At 38.5% G+C, this 20,883-nt stretch overlaps 1 protein-coding gene across 11 annotated transcripts in view; it reads left to right on the top strand.

Moving 5' to 3' along the window:
- FRMD4B (FERM domain containing 4B) overlaps positions 1-20,883 on the top strand; it is a 375,301-nt gene that overhangs the window by 306,224 nt on the left and 48,194 nt on the right. For 9 of the 11 annotated variants that reach the window (XM_019711733.2, XM_019711729.2, XM_019711732.2 and 6 more), the window contains 2 exons: positions 8,645-8,701; positions 9,496-9,518. In XM_019711733.2, the coding sequence (XP_019567292.2) occupies positions 8,645-8,701; positions 9,496-9,518 (80 nt within the window). Of the gene's footprint in view, positions 1-8,443; positions 8,522-8,644; positions 8,702-9,495; positions 9,519-20,883 lie in introns of those variants that run through there. The other 2 variants (XM_019711736.2, XM_074313269.1) reach the window with 2 other exon arrangements.

The following is a 20,883-nucleotide window of genomic DNA, read 5'->3' as shown; positions in this document are numbered from 1 at the left end:
AAAGTAAAGAGATGGAAAAAGTATTTCACACTAATGGATATGAGAAAAAAAGCTAGGGTAGCAATACTTAAATCAGACAAAATAGAATAAAATAAAGACTATATTAAGAGAAAAAAGAAGGACATTACATAATAATAAAGGGATCAATACAACAAGAGAACATAACCCTGGTAAATATCTATGAACTCAACATAGGAGCACTTAAATATACAAAACAAATATTGACCAACATAAAGGCAGAGATCAACAGTAACACAATCATAGTGGGGGACTTTGACACCTCACTGATACCAATGGACAGATTTTCCAGACAGAAAATCAACAAGGAAACAGTAGCCTTAAATGTGACACACTAGAGCAGATGTATTTAATTGATATTTTTAGAGCACTTCATCCCAAAGCAGCAGAATATACATTCTTTTAAAGTGCAAATGGAACATTTTCCAAGATAGACCACATGTTAGGCCACAAAACAAGTCTCAGTAAATTTAAGAAGATTGAAATCATATCAAGTGTCTTCTCTGACCACAATGGTGTGAAACTAGAAATCAATTACAAGAAGAAAACTAAAAAACACGCAAACACTTGGAGGCTAAAGAACATGCTACTACATAATGAATGAGTCAACAATGTGATCAGGAAGAAATCAAAAGATACCCTGAGATAAATGAAAATGAAAACACAATGACCCAAAATCTATGGGACACAGCAAAAGCAGTCCTAAAGGGAAATTCATAGCAATACAGGCGTACTTCAAGAAACAAGAAAAATCTCAAATAGTCTAACTTTAGACCTAAGTTAACTGGAAAAAGAATGCCAAACAAAATCCAAAGTGAGTACAAAGAAAGAAATAATAAAGATCAGAGTGGAAATAAATGAAATAGAGGCTAAAAAAACAAACAAAAAAGATTAATGCAACTAAGAGCTGGTCTTTTTGAAAAGATAAACAAAATTGGCAAACCTTTAACCAGACTCATCAAGAAAAGAAGAGGACTAAAATATAATAAATAAAATCATAAATGAAAGAGAAGTTAAAACTGACACCACAGAAATAGAAAAAAAATTAAGAAAATACTATGAGTACCTATACACCAACAAATTAAAAAATATGGAATAAATGGATAAATTCCTAGAAGCATACAATCTTCCAAAGCTGAATCTAGAAAAACAAAATCTGAACCACTAATTACTACTAATGAAATCAAATCAGTAATCAACAAGCTCCCAACAAACAAAAGTCCTGGACCAGATAGCTTCACAGGTGAATTTTAGCACACATTCAAAAAAGAATTAACACCTATTGTCTTCAAACTATTACAAAAAATCTAGGAGGAGGGAAGGCTCCCAAGCTCATTTTTCAAGGCCACCATTACCCTGATTCCAAAACCAGACAAAGACATTACAACAAAAGTAGACTATAGGCTGATATCTCTGATGAACATAGATGCAAAAATCTTCAATAAACTGAGCACACCAAATTTGGCATTACATTAAAAAGATCATACACCACAATCAAGTGGGATTAATTTCTGGTATGCAGGTTGGTTCAATATCTGCAAATCAATCAACATGTACAGCACATAAATAAAATGAAAATTAAAAATCATATGGTTATATCAATAGATACAGAAAAGGCTTTGACAAAATCCAGCCTCCATTTATGATAAAAACTCTTAGCAAAGTGGGAATAGAGAGACTATATCTCAACATAATAAAAGCCATATTTGACAAACCAAAAGCTAACATGCAAAAGACCTGTGCTCAGAAAATTATAAGACTCTGAAGAGAGAAATTAAAGAAGATACACATAAATGGAAACATATACCATGCTCATGGATAAGAAGAATTAATGTAGTTAAAATGTCCATACTACCCAAAGCAATCTATAGATCGAGTGCAATCCCTGTCAAAATACCAATGGCATTTTTCACAGTACTAGAACAAATAGTCCTAAAACTTATATGGATCCATGAAAGACCTCAAATAGCCACGGCAATCCTGAGAAAGAAGAACGAAGCTGGAGGTATCATGCTACCTGATATCAAACTATACTACAAGGCTACATTAATCAAAACAGCACGGTATTGGCCGAAAACAGACACATGGATCAAAGGAACAGACTAGAGATCCCAGAAATAAACCCATGTCTATATGGTCAGTTAACCTATGACAAAGAAAGCAAGAATTTACATTGGGGTAAAAACAGTCTATTCAATAAATGGTGCTGGGAAAACAGGACAGATACATGTAAAAAAATGAAACAGAACCACCTTCTTACGCCTTATACAAGCTTAAATTCAAAATGGATTGAAGACTTAAATGTAAGACCTGAAACCATAAAACTCCTAGAAGAAAATATAGGAAGTAAACTCTCAGAAATTCACGCTTCGTAGTATTTTCACTGATATATGCCCTCAGGCAAGGGAAACAAAAAAATAATACATGGGACTACATCAAACTAAAAAGCATTTGCACAGCAAAGGAAACATCAACAAAATGAAAAGACATCCTACTGAATGGGAGAAGATATTTGCCAATGATACATGTGCTAAGGGGTTAATATCCAAAATTATTTATAAAAGACTCATGCAACTCAACACCAAAGAACAAACAATTCAATTGAAAACGGCAGAGGACCTGAATAGACATTTCTCCAAAGAGGACACAGAGTTGGACAATAGACATATAAAAAGATGTTCAGTGTCACTAGTCATCAGGGAAATGCACATCAAAACCACAGTGAGATACCACCTCACCACTGTCAGAATGGCTATCATCAATAAATCACTAAACAAGTGTTGGTGGGATGTGGAGAAAAGGAAACCCTAATACACTGTTGGTTGGTGGGATTGCAAATTGGTGCAGCCACAATGGAAAACAGTTTGGAGGTTCCTGAAAAAATTAAAAATAGAACTACCCTATGATCCAAAGAAATCCAAAACACTAATTCAAAAAGATATATGCACCCCTATGTTTACTGAAGCGGTATTCACAACAGCCAAGATATGGAAACAACCAAAATGCCCATCAATCGACGACTGGATAAAGAAAATGTGGTACATTTTAAAAAATGGAGTATTACTCTGACATAAAAATAAATGAAATTTTACCATTTGCATCAATATGAATGGACCTAGAGGATATTATGCTAAGTGAAATAAGTCAGACTGAGAAAGACAAATACCATATGATCTCACTTATATGTAGAATCTAAGGAACAGAAAAAATGAACAGAAAACAGAAATAGACTCATATTATAGATACAGAGAACAAACTTATGGTTGCTAGAAAGGAGGGGGGTTGGTTGAGGAGATGGGTGAGAAAGGTGAAGGGATTAGGAAGTACAAATTGGTAGTTACAAAATCGTCATGGGGATGTGAAGAACAATATGGAAAATACAGTCAAAAATATTGTAAAAACTATATATAGTGTCAGATAGGTACTAAATTAATAGGGAGGATCACTTCATAAATTATATAAATGCCTAACCACTACACTGTACAGCTGCGACTAATATAAAATAATGTTGAATGTCAGTTATAATTTAAAACATATAGTCACGGAGTATAAAGTACAGTATAGGGAATATAGTCAATGGTAGTGTAATAGCTATGTACAGTGTCAGATGGGAAATAGACTTCTTGGGGTTATCACTTTGTGAGGTGTGTAAATATTTAATCACTATGTTGTCTTGTACACCTGAAACTAATAATAAAAATAAATAAATAATACAATAAAAATTTTTAAAGGAAAAGAAATAAGGTGTATAATGTATTTGAAGGAGCAGAGTCACTAAATACAGTTGCACAGGTTGCTCACTGCCCAACTCTGTGCCATGGAGGTCTTGGACCTAAGCAACTAAGGATGGAATTGCCATCACATCTTCCTCAATTTTTCGAGAGAGAGAGAGAGAGAGAGAGAGAGAGAGAGAGAGAGAGAGAGAGAGAAAGAGCTTCCTTCCCTAGTTCTAATTTAGAAAATCCCTGGGGAGTTCTCTGGACCAGCTTCCATCAATTGCCTACAGAATGATGATTTTGTTTTCACTAAAAGCAGTTCTCCAAAAGAATGGGATATTCTGCTCAGAGAAAAGGAGGGGTGCTAACTAGTCAAGACAAATAGATAGCCTGCACTCTGGGAAAATATGTCATTTTTTTCCAATGTTTTATTTTGAAATAATTCCAAACTCATCAAAGAGTTGCAAGAACAGCACAAAATATGCCAGTATGTCTAACAAATCAAATATGCCAGTTGTTAACATTTTGCCATATTTGCGCACTCCCCCTCCCCGCCCCCCCGCCAAATATGTGTAAGTTTTTCTGAACTATTTGTGAGTAAATTGTACTGTTTATCCCTAAATATTTCACTGAATATTTTTTATGATCAAAGACATCCCTTATATAAATATCATATAACAAATATCACATTCAGATCATTTAACATTGAAGCTATACTATTGCCTAATATACCATCCAAATGTCCCAGTAATGCCCTTTATAACAACTTTTCCTCTTAATCCAGGATAACACACTACAGTTAGGTCTTGTGACTCTTTAGTCTCCTTTGCTTTGGAACAGTTTTTCAACCTTTTTTGGCATTGAGCACACTGACATTTTTGAAGAGTATGGGCCAGATATTTTATAGAATACCCCTCATTTTGGGTTTGTCTTGTGGTTTCTCATGATTAGATCTAGTGATGTATTTTTGGCAGGAATGCTACCCAGTGGTAAGCTGGAGCCAGCTAGTACCAGCTATGAGAGCCGATTCTCACATCTCTTCCCAACGCCACGTTCTGTGATATATTGGTAGCTAGAAATCAGCCATGGTGGGCGTGTTTACACCATGGAAATCAACAAATGCTACAAATCAGGGCCCTCTCCTACCCCCCACATTTCTGGTTGTGAAGCGTCTACATTTACCAGCATAGTATCTAGGTGAGGTTATGTTCTCAGTACACACCATCAGAAGGCATGTGATAGTCTATCCAATCATTGGTGATAGTTCCTTGGTTAAGACAGTATCTGCCAGGTTTCACCATTGAAGAGTTACCATTTTCCACTTTGTAGTTAATTTTCCCCTGTGGAGAGATCCCTTGAGATTCTGTAAATATCCTGTCCTGCTTCTCATCTAACATTCACCCAATAGTTTTATTTATTGAAGACTATTGCCTGAATCAGTTAGCAGTATGATTGTTGCAAGTGGTAATTTTCTATCTCATTTCTTCTATATTTATTTGTTGGTGTTCTACGAGTTAATAGTTTTATAGACTTAAAACTCTAAAATAGGTAGGTAATTAGTAATAGACGTGGATACAAACTGAAGTCTCCCACAGTTTGTCAAGTAGTTCCAAATCCTAAGTATTTGTGACCAGGTTATGAATGCCCATCACTATAGTGCAGAACAAGATTTCATGGAGAACTGCGTCAATACAGAAAAAGCAGAATGAGTCTTCAGAAAGAGTTTTCCCATTCTACTATGAGTGTGTGTGTTTGATGATGACATACTGTCCCACTAACAGTGGAGGTGGCATTTGGAGTCATTTTTCCAGTCTTAACCTCATTCCAGTTTGTACTAAAGCATACCTTTGGGAGACTCCTCGTGAGATATTTATACTGGAGTCGTAGCAAGTTAACTAGTGCATGGCAGAGTGGAAAGCACTGGACAGGGAGTGCAGAGTCAACATCTGCTATGGGATTGGGTAGTACACTTCATGTCCCTGGCCCTCAGTTCCATCATCTGTAAAATAATAGGAGTCACATTTTCACTCAATTCGCTCTCAGCTTCTCAAACTTCCTTTTATTCTGTTCTCTTACTTGGGAAGCACAATCTGAGACTTCACCTCATTAGCACGATGTCTTGATCAATTGAGCCAACAAGCAAAGGACAAAAATAAGATGTCCAGCATGGAGGCTGAACCCAGTGACCTAGTGATTGAAGCCATAATCCAGTTAACTTAACCGTGGTGGTAGCACCAGACTCGATACTGTTTCATATTACCTCTGTGCATTCAGCCGCATCATCTGACTGACTCTGCTTCTCTTTGTTTATCCTTGACAGTCCTGTAAACCCACTGAAGGATCCTATTACCTCTCTCTTTGAGGAGATCTGTTTCTCGAGGGTTAGCCTGCCTAGTACCTATAAGGTTACCTCTGTTACCATGGTTGTAGGTAAAAGAAATGTTCTCTCTTAGGGCAGACTGCAGTTTCTAAAGAACTTTTGCACTTCAGGCATGAAATTCTAGAGTTCTGTATAAGTCTTAATTAAATTTCACCATGAGAAATTGCTGAGAACCAGGCCAATAGTAGTATTCCTGGTTGATCCATTGTTAGGTGAACTCCATGCACACGTCAGGCAACTTTGACATCATTATTGGAAGTCAAAATATTTTGCCTTGGATTTCCAGAACAGTGGTTAACTGGAAGGTGAAGTGAGGACTGAGGTATATGGAAGAGTGTGGGCTCTGCCAGGTTAGACATTCTCCTCTCTCACTGGGTTTTGATGGGCCCACCCGCAGCCCTACCATCACCTGCCTGCACCAGAACTGTGCTGGGGACACTTCTGTAGGTGAAAAAGTCCACAGGTGAGTTGCGTATTTGCCTCCCCACTCTTCTGGAGCTGTCTGAGCCGGGTGCTTTTCATGCTTCAGTTCCACATTTCAGTGTTTTAAATATTTAATGACCCTTCCAAGTTAGAGAATTACTTGGCAGCGTCCTTAAGAGTATTTGTTTGACGTCTTTTTATCTGCTGAACTTCCATTTACTAAATTGAAAAGTTGGTGTCTCAAATATTGTTTGGATGATTCACCTAATGTTCTGATGAAGCAAAGGGGGTCTTGGGGTGTCAGAGGAGTTGGCAAATATTTTCAATATATTTCATTCAGCTTTAGTTATTTTAATACATAAAATAGTCCACTTTTTCTCTTCTCTGAGATTTCAAGACAAATTTGACTTTAACTTTGAGTTTGGGCCTAATTTCAAACTCAAAGATGGTTTTGAGTTTCCCCTCCTTTCCCCCCTCCCTCTGCACGAGGTTCTTTTACCTTGAAAATAAGGACTTGAACCTTTCTAACATCTAAGCTCGATCAACCCTCACCTTAACTGTCGGCTCAACGGGTTAACTGCTGCATCATCTTTCAGTAGGTCAGAAAACCACTGTCTCTTGCCTGAAAGACAGAGGGCAATTGATTCCTACCATCAACCTGGCTTCTCTTTGATTATATAATCTGTTGCTAGAGATTATAGGCGAGCTTTGAATTCCAAGGCTCTGGGCCTGTCAGCTTTTGAAGCAAAAAACTTGGAAGCAGATCCGCTGCATTGGGTTTCAGAAGGGACACTTAGATATTGGTGAATGAAATTATTTTCTTTTCATTTTGTAATATAAGAGAAACATGGATAATTATCACTGCTGACATTGTAATGGCCTGGGTTTTTGGTTTATTTTATCTTAAGGCTTTAGTTTAGTTTGTTTTGTTTTATTTTTTGAGAACCCCAGTGAAATTGCTGGGGAACCTGAGAGAAAAGCATAATCTTGTCAGAAATCCTCACTGAGCTAACTGCTTCTGTAATCCTACTTAGTGTGCATTTATTCTAAAACTACTTAATGACTCACTATTGATGCTCTTGGTCTAACTAGAAAACTCTCCAGCCTGGATTCAACAGGTAGAAGGAGAAAGAAACTCGGAGTGCAGGGCAATTTCCAGCCCCACGAGTTTCCTGTTATTAAACAGTGTGCACTTTCACATACTAATTACACAGGACTCAGACCAGGGGTGGGTTAAGTGGAATTATTTTTGTGTCTGTTTATGCTTATAAGCTAGAATATCACCAAAAATCTTTTTTAAATAAAGATCTCTCTAAACCATTTAGTTTTGCAATTTATTACATAATGTAGTAACAGTATCACTACATTTAACAAAATAAATGAAGACATGTGTGAGTATTATCGATAGAAACAATCTCTCTTCCACACACACTTGTGCATGCCAACCAGGCTACTGAAAAAGTATCCCTATTAACCGAGGCCCAGAACTCCTATTTTTCTTTGGGATCTTGAAGGATAAAAAAAAAAAAACACAGTGGAAAAATGATAAATTAGAGCTCATCAAATTTCAATATAAAGCAACAGAATTTTAGTCTTTGAAGCATTTGCTGTAACTGCTTTTTAAGGCTTTACATTTTATCTGTAATGGTAGAGATATTAATTCAATAATGTATCATTGACACAGACGTGAATTTGTAGTTTTAATAATATTAGCATTGTGTGTATACCAAAATAACCATGCTATGACACAGAGAATTAATCGAAGGAAGTCTGCAGAGTTTACAAATGAACTTGTAGAGTTAAAAATTATTCATTTAGAAGTTGTCTCAATTTTCAGCCTCAAAGTCATTCATGTTCCTTCCAGAATCGTGCTCTCTAAACAAATTCTCTACAGCTAATTAACACACACACACACACTCACAATGCGGCTTCCCCTTAACCCTGGATGTGTCTCTCCACGCCCCCCTCCCTTTCTTCGGCAATGGTATGATCTGCATTTGATCCTAAACTGGAGGTGCCAAGCTGTGACAGCTTCCCCAACTCCACAGCCATTTGCTGCAACCTGGGGCGGCCTGTGTTCACTGATGCTTTCCGTTTCCACCCACAGGGCCAAATCGAAGTGGACAGCGAAACCGTCTTCAAGTTAGCCGCGTTTGTTTTGCAGGTAAGAACTAACCAGCTGCCTTTTACCTGCTTCTTTTTGTTAGTTTTTATCAACTGCCTGCAACTCTGAAACTTTTGCACGGGCCAGTAGCTGCGGACTTTTTAGCCAGTTGGTTGTTTGCCAATGAAAAGTGTTACCACCGTTTTCTGTTTTAGCATAGTTTGCATGAGCTGTAGTGTGATAGTGCATGTTTCAAAGAAAAATGAAATTTAGACTGCTCTCAGGGAAGAGTAAGAGCATATTCCTGGAAAAGACCTCTGGGTACTTGAATTTAGAAGAGAGCAGTTGTTACAACAGCTATAATTTTCATTTAAATTTAGTAACTTCTGTATACATTTTCTTGAGGCTGAGTTAAAGACGCTCATTCTTAGAGGCACTGGTCCTGAAAAACCAAGTGTGTTCCACGCTGGCTTCAAAAGAGTAAACAAGTAGCATGTGTTGACTTACCTGTGTCATGGTTTAAAAGGTCTGTATGCAGACTAAAAAGTGTGCCACTCTACTAGACAAGCATTTATCACATGGTCTGAGAAACATAAAAGGATAAATAATCATCTGTGCTTTTCCAGATATATGTAGTTGTCTCTTCTGTTAAGAAGAATAAAAATTTCATGGATACTAGTGTTTTCTTGACGATGCCACATTCTTCCTCAGGGTCGGAGGGAAAGTATTTCTCCTGTACATTCTTCCAAACAAATTTCAGGAACGTTAAGAGGGGGAAATGATCAAGAGTAAAATCATTTAGCTTAATTAACAAATACAAATCAATCATCTCTCTCTTTTTTATTTTATTTCAGGAAGCCAAAGGGGATTATACCAGGTAAAAGCATTCCTTTTCTGATATTACTATGCAAAATAACCCTAGCTGAATCTTTTCATGCTGTTTTAAATAACAATGAATAGAAAAATCAAAAGAAAGTAGATCCCAAGGCTAGAGACTGAGATCGCTTCCCTCTTCAAATAGAGACCTATTCTTTTTGTGAATAAATCCGGGAACGAAGCTTTCTTACAAGTTTTCAATCCAGAGTGACAGGGAATTGTAAGCAGAAGCTCTCCAAATTTCTGTTTTCAGTCATCTGTTAACACGATGAAGAAATCTATAAAAAGTTAATGGTAGCCTGTGATGATTTTTTAAAAACTTATAATAATCCTGTGTTTGCAGAGTTATGCCATAAACACAAAAAGATGAAATCCATCAGCTGCCTAGTTACTCAAGGGATTAATAGGGGCTTTCTCTTTTGCAGCTGCCCTAAAGGGGCCTCACCTTTCAAACACTTGACCTAACAGTTGTATTGTTGCCACCAAGACACTTGCTTGTTCTAACTGCCTAACTGGCCACATCATCAGAGAGTGTTTATATTTGAATTCCCCCTCTACCTGCTCTAGTCTGTCCTTTTACTGCAATAGCTGTAGTTGGAGAAGTGGAAACAGTTAAAGGAGAAAAGGCTTCCTATTAGGAGCAGCTCACAGCTAGTGACCCATTGAAAGGCTAGTCTCGACCACGTTAATGTTCGACTGCTGCTAAACTTTACCCGGAGATTATTTACAGGTCAGCTAGTCCTCAGTTCCAGCCAAGTCTTTGAATAGTGTGCTGCTTAACGGCCTGATAACCAAATAATGCCTTCCAAGCTTGAAAACTTCTAGTCCCAGAGCAACACTTCACTTCAGAACCTCCAAGCACTCCCCTCGTCTCCTGTTCAGTTGGTAGAATGACTGGGGAGTCCCCTTAACACGCAGAGATCCACTCATCACACGCTCCTGTTAGCTCCATTTTGTGCTATATTATTTTTTAAATGTTTTAGGTTCGGAAATATGTTTGAAGGAATCATAAATATCAATAATCACCATTTTTTAAAAGAAAATGTCGGGAGATAAAAGGAGGATAAATTACTTTCTAGAGCATTAAGATCAAGAAGTGCTGCGTTCTCCTGTTGTCTGTCCTGGAGAAGCCATATTTCCTAGGAAGACGAGATATGCAAGGAATGCCACCAGGGAGGGGCTGAGTCTGAAGTTGATTTACAAATGAGGGCTTCAGAGCCAAAAGCCCGCACTCTGCAGTCTGTGTCCTGCGGACCCTTCCTCCCTTACTTTCTCCCAGTCAAGCGTGCAATAGACACCCTCTGAGGCTCATTTCCTCATCAGGAAAATGGCACCTACCCCCAGGACTGCTGTGAGAGTAAATGTATGTAAACCTTACCCAGGGCAGTATCTGGCATGTAGCAAGCTCTCGCTACACTTTGACTATTATCATTAATTATTATAGTGTCATTATTGCCCTCATCAGTATCATTATTCCGTCCCATCTCTTGGCAACTTCTGAAGAGGCTTTGGAACCAAGAGGACTCTGAAGAAGCCATGATAACGTGTTAGGGGACAGAACAGGAGACATAGGCTGATTCCACAAACTTTCCTCAGGGAAGATCAATAGCCTGTGGCAGAAGAAGTCTTAAAAGAGACATTCGTTTGGTAGTCCAGCTTTTTTAGCCCTAAGACTTCAAGGTTGGTGAGTTAGTCTGGCCAAGCCCAAACCAACCCTTTTTCTTAACTTCTGCTTGTTCCTGGTGGATTCCTGAGTGATTATCAGGCTGAAGTGGGGGACACTTTTAAAATTGTTTAAACCATGCTGAATAGTAAAAGGAGCATAGGATTGGGAATAAAAAAACTAGGAACGTGACCTGAGTGAGCCAATTGTCCTCTCTGGGCCTCAGTTTCCTCATCTATAAATTGGGATTAATGAAAATAGCAACATTACAGGATGGTTTTGAGGAGGTGAATGATGTGGAAGGACTTTGTAACTTGTTTTACAAGCATTAGTTATTGCTGATGAGGGTGAAATAAAAGGATATGTGAACTTTTGTCATTGGGTTTACAATGAAGCAAAATTTTGGTTGCTACTACCCCCTCCCTATCAGATCTTCTCCTTCCCTGAATGGAAAGGATATTTTTTTTTTCTCCGAAGTCTTGTTATAAAACTAATTTAAGAAAACCAGCAAAATAAAATACTACAATGCAATGTTATATAGTGATTAGAGCAAAGAGAATAGAACCAGACAGCCTCACTCAAATCCGACGTCTGCCGTTTGTTACCTGTGTAATCTCAAACAAGTTATTTAAATTCTCCAGGCCTCAGTTTCCTTATCTGTAATGTAGGACTTACATTAATAGTCTATACCCCATAGGATTGCTATGAGGATTCAATGAATTAATATTTACAAAGTGTTTAGAATAGACAGTCCCTGCAAGCACCACTTTAATCTTCCATCAAATTGATCGACATGATTTACCACCCCCCAGCTGTTTCAAATATAAATTGTTTCTCATTCTTTTTGCTAATATAAATACTGCTGTGGTGAACAACTTTGTGTAGTTGGGATCGTGGTATCTGTCAAAGTATGTGTGTGTGTTGTTTGTTTGAAAGCTTTCTATGATATTTAATAGGTCCATTCCTGATTTCATTCAATTCCCACCATAATGGTTATCATCACCATTTAACAAATTCATAGATGAAAACTTTAGGCCTAACGAGACGTTGTCACATAGCCAGTGAGTTCCCAGGTCTGTTCTGACTCCATTGCATGCCACCTGCACATACGCCCCAGTTTTCTTCCCAAGACATACATTCGATCATCATTGCTGACTTCCAACAACTTACAGTTTTCATTGCACAGATACCTACCCTCCAATACCCTAACCTGGCATTCAAGGCTCTACTTAATTTGCATGACACATTTTCATTTCTGTACTCTACTCTTCACATTCCTTAAGACCTGTTTATGCCTCCCTTCTCTTTTCTCCACATGCCCTGTACACTTTTGCCTTAATGGCTTCGCTCAACTCTTCTTCCTAGAATGCCTTTAGAAACAACAATCCTCCCCTTCTTACTTTGCTTCCTGCCATGTTTCCTTAAGAGTATTTTACGTTAACATGATCATAACCAGTAGGAAACCTTGCTCTCTGAAATTTAATTAAAGAAGTGGAATGGGGACTTACAGTTTCTTTAAATAGTTGACAGTCTGAATTTCCAAGTCAGCCCTTAAGCTGCAAAGATAACAAGCTACTTGGGTAACACAATGCAGACAAATACAGAGAATTCCTGAAAGCTGACTAGGCAAGGAGTCAAGGCTTTGTCACTGAGCCAGCCACAAATGAGTCTGTAACAGCAAAGCATTTCTTCCTTCCTTCCTTCCTTCTTTCCTTCCTTCCCTCCCTCCCTCCCTCCCTCTCTCTTTCTTTCTTCCTTTCTTCCAAACATCCTGAAAGATGGAAGTTACCAAGTAACTACCGTGTTTCCCCAAAAGTAAGACCTAACCGGAAAATAAGCCCTAGCATGATTTTTCAAGATGACATCCCCTGAACATAAGCCCTAATGCATCTTTTGGAGCAAAAATTAATATAAGACCTGGTCTTGTTTCTGGGGAAACACTGTATGTGATTAGGGCACTTGTACTTATAAGAAAAATGAGTGGCTATAATTGACAATTCAGGGCTGGGTTAAAATGAGAGTATATTGTCACCCAGCTTCAAATGGGAAAGAATAATTCACAACGTACGGCTGTGCTTCAAAGTGCAGCTATTTTCCCATGGGAAAGGAAATTCTCTGGATGTCCTAAAAGTAGTTAATGATTGGGGGAATGGGGATCAAAGACTTCTTCCCCTAGTCCTTATACCTCTGGAGCACTTAAAGCTCTAAAATATCGTTCCATTTCCAGGGCCTTTAAAATCAGTAGCAGTAATAACGACAGCAGCTCCCAGGGCCAGGTGCTGTGCTGAGTCCATACTCGCATAAATGGGGAGGCCGTCATGGAGGCAGAACTCTGGTGTTGCACTTGAGCGGGTTTAAATGCAGGGACAGCCGCTGCTCTGTAACTGTGGGTAACTAACCTCTCTGGAATTCAGTTTCTTTGTCTCAGTAAATATTATGTGGCATTGTTACTGATATTATTATTATATGTTTAATATTTCCTACCAACGCTGTGACAATAGGCACTATTAGCATCCCCATTTTATAGATAGGGAACCTGAGCTTTGGAGCGGGTAAGTAGTTTACTGTCTAAGTCACATAGCTAGAGTGGCAGAATTAGGACTCAGGAGTCACCATTTACCACTCAGGAGTCTCCATGTTTGTATTCCAACACAAACTTGTAAGAATGATTACCTTCCTTGCTGGCAGAATAAAGAAACCTGACTTAATAGAAGATGAACGTTTCTGTCTTGTTTCAGGCCAGCACTTTAATGAATCAGCAAAATGCTATTGTGAAAAGGTTGTTGAGAAGTGGCTTTTCTCCCTAAGGAATGACTCTATTTTAAGGTTTGACTTGAAGATACAGATACGTTATTTTGTAAATCAGTTCAGTGCATTCATATTTTATTTATTTTTAATGATTTGTAAACACTTCTAAGTGTTAGACTGTTTTCCATATTTTACATCCATTACCTCATTTATCATCATCTTCACCTTGTGAAGTTGGTGTAAGATTGCCCCCACAATACAAGTGAGATTAAAAAAATATATGAGGCATTATACCTCTATTACCATATCATGGTTTAACATTTTCCAATGGCTTGGCCAGAAGTTAAGAGTTACTGTGAAAAAAAATTATGGTGAAAAAACAAACAAGATAAAAACAAATAGGGAACCATAAACAAATGAGTATGGGGAATACCTAGTTAAAAATGAAAAAGTTCAAGTTTTTTCAGTAAGTTTCCAGTCTCCTCATGTGCGTAGTGAATCTCCAAGAAGACACATCAGCAGTGTTTCCCACACTCATTTTTCCCTGATGTGTGAGCATCTTGCCAAACCAGTGTTCTATGGAATTCACTTTGCAAAGTGTGGGTTTATTTAGTTGCTAAAAGCTCAGTATTAAAATGCATTCACGAGGTAAGCAATTTGGAGAAGTCTGCTCTTTGAACTCCTGCCAGATTCACTGCTCCCCTGGACTTTAATTCCAGGGTAATCATTCATCAAGTTCTGAACTTGCTTTTCTGAATAGCCCTGAGTTTGGAATCATTCGTCCCCTACAATATGCACTTTTTCATCTGCTCTAAGCATAGAATGTCAGGGTTGCCTCAGATCATGCATCTGAAGCCCCATTTTATATCTGATGGACCGAGGAGTGACATAGCCATGACAATTCAGGTAGATAAGAGCAGACCTGCTCAGTCCCAGGTCTCCTGAACTAGGTCAGATTTACTGTTTGCACTTACACCTGTGTAAAGAGGCCCACACGGACCCTTGCTGTCTTTGATAAAAGGTGGTGAGAGACAGAAGGCAGTGGACTGCTCCGTGGTAAGTGGTGTTATCAGTGGAGTGGTCCCAAGTCTAATATTAGTTACTTGAGGAGACAGCTTAAGAGTGAGAGGGCAGGAAATAAGCACTTGCTCAGCAGTGCCCTGGGAATACTTTGGCTTTTTCTCGCTGCTCAATGCCATTCGTTCTTGAAGAGCAAATACCTACAGTGTGGGAGACACTGGGCCAAGCAAGGGCTACGATGGACGCAGGCTGAGTTTCCCGTCCTCCTTTTGCTCCTGAGCCACAGTCATTCTACATCCTTTATAGGAGACATTGAGGAAGAGTATGGGGTCTGGATTTGAAAGCGAATTTCAGGCAAGCCCACCTCATCTGCTGGTTTCAAGCCATCTGAACTTAAGGTCCCTTTTCTTTAAGCAGTTTGTTGCAAGGATTGAATGAGATAAAGCACTTTGCGGGGTTCCTGGTACAGAATGGAGACTCATACATGGGAGTTTGCTTCCACTTTCTACTGGGTCCCATCTATTATAGTGAGGCATGTTTTTTTGTTTTTGGTTTTTATGTTTTTACCATTTTAACCATTTTTAAGTGTGTAGTTCAGTGAAATTAAGTACATTCACATTGTTTTGCAACTGTCACCCCCATCATTCTCCAAAACTTTTCCACTTACGAAACTGAAACTCTGCCTATTAAACAATAATATCTCCCCTCCTTCCCCAGCCTCTGGCAACCGCCACTCTACTTTCTGTCTATAGTAATTTGCCTTTTCTAGGTACTTCACATAAGTGAAATCATACAGTACTTATCTTTTTGTGATTGGCTTATTTCACTTAGCATAATGCCCTCAAGGTTAATCCTTGTTGTCCTGTGTGTCAGAATTTCCTATATTTTAAGGCTGAATAATATTCCATTGTATGGATAAACCACACTTTATTAATCCATCCATCCATGGATGGACACTTTGGTTACTTCCACATTTTTGCCTTTTAAGAATAATGCTGCTATGAATAAGGGTATGCAAATATCTCTTTACGTCCCTGATTTCAGTTCTTTGGGGAAGAGAGATGTATTTTTTAAGAAGAGTCCCTGGCTTCCAGGTACTTAATTATATTCCACCATTGATTGGAGTGTGAGTGGGGTGAGGGCATAAGAATGTAACATGGATATCAATCCTTATTCTAAATCATCAGATCTTATCTATCAAAAGCAGTACTGAAGGAGTCCAGTACTTACATTAAAAATATTGTTGTAGGTGAATGTTTATTAACATGGAAAGATGATTACAATATATGAAGTGGAAAAAAAAAACAAAATAATATTCCATTCTTTAAAATATATATATACCAATAAATTCAAACACATGATACATATATAAAAACTGCTCTGTAAGTTATAGTATAATGCAGTGGCCTCTAAAATTTTTTTGTTCATATAGCCCCATTTATTCTCAATATATGTGTTTTATTTATTTGTTTGTTTATTTATTTATACAATTATACACATGTAGAACTGTACCAACGTAATGTATTCACAAAAGAGTAACACATCAAAATGAATGAGATAGAGTAACATGTTCAAAGGAATGGATAAAAATAAATATCAGAAGTTCTAATATTTTCTGTCACCATACATAATTACATATTGTTTTTCTTGTGGTGAGAACATTTAAGATCTACCCTCTTAGTAACTTTCAAATATGTGATACAGTATTATCGTGCTTTGCACACTGCCTGGTTTGTGGTAGGGGCAGAAAAAAAGTAAGCTATTTTTATTGTTGTCATGACTAACAGTTGTCTCAGGGTGGTGGGAATAGAAATGTTTATACTTTTTCTTCTTCTTGGCATGTCAGTGTGTTTTCATGTATCAGCAAAGAAAATATAGTGCTTTTGTCAGAATTTTTTATATGTCATTTTTTATTGTTTAAAAACTCAGAGCTTAGCACAGTGACTTACAGCTCTTCTACACTGAGTCCTCTTTGAAAATGAATGTAAGAGTTGTGGAATACTACTACTCACTTTGCCTAATGGAACTTCCCAAACCAAGGCTGAAAGCCTTTCCCTGCCACCCCAGAGCAGTGAGCCTGTGGTCCCCACAAAGTGGGGAAGGCTGGCTCCCAGAGGCTTGTGTGCCTTTGTGAACAGGCTCATTCAGTTCTGGGCCCAAGTGTCCGAGGCTGGGCAGGCAGAAAGGAAGCAATTAAGACAGTGGAAACCTACCAGGGAAAAAGCTGTGGGCCGCTCTGACTTCGTGGGCGTGTGACCTGTGCAGTCACACGGGTCCCCCAGTTAGAAGGGCTTCATGCTTGGTTTGATGCTCTTCTGTCACCAAATAATTCTTAATGAGTTTTTAACAAAGGGTTTCGCATTTTCTTTTTTCTCTGGGCCTTGCAAATTGTGCGGCTGATCCTGGCTATCAAATCTATAAGAAGGCCTGGATGTTGAATGGATCATTAAAAGAAGAGGTCCTATTGTAGGTGTCTAAACAGGAGTTCCATTGGGAAAAGTGGAACCACAGAGAATTCTTCATTCCAGGTTTTTGCACATAGGCCTAAGAACATTTTGGCCCTTTCTGATTCCAGTACCCATGGTCTTCCAGGTCTGAGGCATGGAGAGTAACATAACCTCCACCTCATAGGGCTGTTGTGAAAATCAAGAGAGAAAATGCACGTGAAGGAGCTAGAACAGTGCCTGGCACCTGGAATACTCTTTTCTAAAAGCTTCCTAAATATTCAGTCCCTTGGTCCTTGTATCAACTCTATGAACTAGGCAGTATTATTATCATTTTACACATGAGGAAATTGAGGCCCAGACAAGTTGAGTAACTTGCCCAAGTCACACAGCTGGTAAGATGTGGAGCTGGGATTTGAACCCAGGCCATCTGATGGCAGAGCTCATGTTCTCACTTCACCACAATGCACACTGTTTTTACTAATATCTACTAGGTGCCAAATATTCTTACATATTTTATATCATTTTCTCCTCAAATTGTACCTGTTGAGATCCTCGTTCTACCGATGTGGAAACTGAGGCCTGGTAATCAAGATCACATTTCTGTTGCACATATGGTTGTCGAAACTTAGAACAGAGACATTACCGAGGCAGGAATCAGGAGAACCTGTAGGAGGAGCTGTCATGCCCTGTGTTGGTCTCTGGGACCCTACAAGAACCCTATGGCTATAATAGCTCCTCTCCTTAACTTCCTCTTCCCCACTAAAAAAGCACTCCCTTCTTTATCTTTGGGACTTGCTCGTAGCTCACCATGGCTGCACATAGCAGACTGCAGCACTTTCTTTTTCCCAAATAAATAATTTTTGATGATGGATTATCCGATCGACGTTTAGTTTATAGTTGATGTGGTAGACCTTGGAGGTGAACCCATATCCTCTGAATTTCCACTCTGCCTTTCCACTTGTTAATTCCTCAAAAACGAATCCAAAAGATGTTTAATGGTACCTACTGGACTGAGTTGATAATGCAAATGCAGTTCAGTTAGACTTTGGGGAGCTCCTGGACCCACATGCCAGAGGATTCTGCACAGCTTGTTTCTGGCAGCAATGTATTGTCTTCCTCATTGGCTCAGACGTCAGAGTCACGCTGGGTTCCAACCCTAGCTCAACCCTGAGGAGCTGTGTAGACTTTGGAAAGTCTCATCATCTCTTTAAGTCTCAGTTTTTCCATCTGTAAAATGGGGGTGGTAATCTTACCTGTGGAAAAGGGTTGTTGTGTGGATTATGTAAAATAACCCATGTCATGTTCTTAGTTCAGTGCCTACTATGTTGTAAGTATTCCAAACTCTTACATCTTTAGACAGCCACTAACAGAACAGTGAGGATGAAATCCTGTACAGGAAGTAAGTCTCTTGACCTATTTGTGTTCTCAGTTTTTTTCTCTAGGAGTGAGCCAATCCATTACACCCATTGCTGCTACTTGGTACTAAAATGAAACGGTTTAGTTCAGCTTTTCATATAGTGGCTGGCTAAGACACTTGCATGTTTGGCGTTTGGTATGAATAGAAAGTAGCATGACATGAACTTCTTCCATTCCTCAAAGTGCAAATGATCCAGAGTCTACCTGAGCTAAGAGATGGCATTTGGGGTGATGACTTCTACATCCCCTCACTGATACAGATTTCAGTGTTTTTGGTTTAGTTCAAGAAACACTGAGTGACACCATAACACGTGTTCAGGCTATCATCTGCGTGGTTAATCCAGTTCTATGTGATCAGGAAGCACACACGGAGTCACACATGCAGGAAGAAGGGGTAAGGCATTGGGGCTTTAAGTTGACCATAAATAATTTTCACTTGTCTAGTAGGAAATTTCCCAGCAGAGGAATAGATTTCTTTGACTTTACATTCTTTTGTAGGAAAACATTCTCTGATTGTGTTTTCTTCCATGTGCCCTGTTTTCTAACTCTAGATTTGTGTAAGAGATAATTTTTTTTAATTATGGTAAAATACACATAACATAAATTTTACCATCGTAACCATTTTTTAGTGTATAGTTCAGTAGTGTTAAATATATTAACATTGTTGTGCAACCCATCTCCAGAGCTCTTCACCTTACAAAACTGAAACTCAATGCCCGTTAAACAATTCCTTCTTCCCCCTCAGCTTCTGTAATTATTATAGAATCACATTCTACTTTCTGTCTCCATAAATTTGTAAACTATTTTTATTTTAAATATTTACAGATTTTCTTGTTAACCTGCACCTCAGCGTAAGTCATTCTTTGGATTGTGTTCCTTCTAAAAGAGTTGAAGTTTCAAAGTAAACACAATTGGAAGGCTCAGTGAGCTGGCTAATGTTTAGAAAATGCTCTCATCACATTTTCATTATTATTAGAAATTCTTTAGACTTAAAAAAATAGTTTGACAGTTGATCCCTATCAAGCATGCAGATGGACAGAGTAATTTGTCCTTTGTTACAAGGTAGGCCACAGAAAAAAAATTAATGACAAAGGAATTCTACCTGAGAGGATGCTGTATTTCCTTGAACACAAGAAGCTTTCTTGCATCTTTGCAAAAGTACAGCGATAAGGAGGGTCTGACACAAACTCCTTAGATTGGTCATGGTGTCAGAAGAGCAAGTTTCAAGGCTAAACTTCCACCAGTTACTGTTGATCTGTCGAGCAAATCCTAAAAGTGCTTACACCTAGGTCCTGGCAAGTTGCTTTCAAATATTTTTTCCCATGTGATTTATTACCAAACCTTAAGGTTGCCAGATTTACACACACACACACACACACAAAAGCATGTGTATATATATATATATATATATATATATGATCGCCACTTAAATTTGAATTTCAGATAAACACCAAGTAATTTTATTTTAGTATAAGTATGTTCTAAATATTTAAACTGGCAACTCTAACCTAGATAACCCCAGTGAGGATTCTTAGTAGTAGTAATAATCTGATCTGAGAGTGATAGAAATACAATGTTTAGTAAAACCTTTGGTTTGACATACAATCAGAAAAGAAAGAACACATTTACAGAACATAGGCAGGTGTCTTCACAGAAGTCTATCGTCATCTGCCCAAGACATGTCACTATCCCTATTTTTCTAATGAGGAAAGCAAGTCTCACAAAGATTAGGTAACGCCACGAAACTTCCAAATTTGGAGACCTGGGACCGAATCCAGTTCTAAGGCCAAACCCTACTACTTCAAATCACAGGTCTAGGGCCAGCGGGTTGATTGGTCTGTTGATTTGTTTCTAAGTACGTGAAGCTTTTTTGTAGCCTGTGTCTAAATCCTGGCTGTAGCCTGCATCTAAACCCAAGTACCAGCTACATTTCCTTTTCTATAAATTAGATATAACACCTCCTTCTAGATTCGCTCTGAGGATTGAATGAATTCCTATGAGTAAAATGGCAAGCACTTGTCTGCCACACAGCACTTGCCCAGGAAAGTCTCCTTGAAGTCCTGTGAAGGAGC

The sequence above is a fragment of the Rhinolophus sinicus genome, linkage group LG10 (assembly GCF_036562045.2).
Source record: "Rhinolophus sinicus isolate RSC01 linkage group LG10, ASM3656204v1, whole genome shotgun sequence".
Lineage (NCBI taxonomy): Eukaryota > Metazoa > Chordata > Mammalia > Chiroptera > Rhinolophidae > Rhinolophus > Rhinolophus sinicus.
The sequence above is the reverse complement of the archived record's forward strand: the minus strand, read 5'-3'. Positions and strand labels throughout refer to the sequence as shown.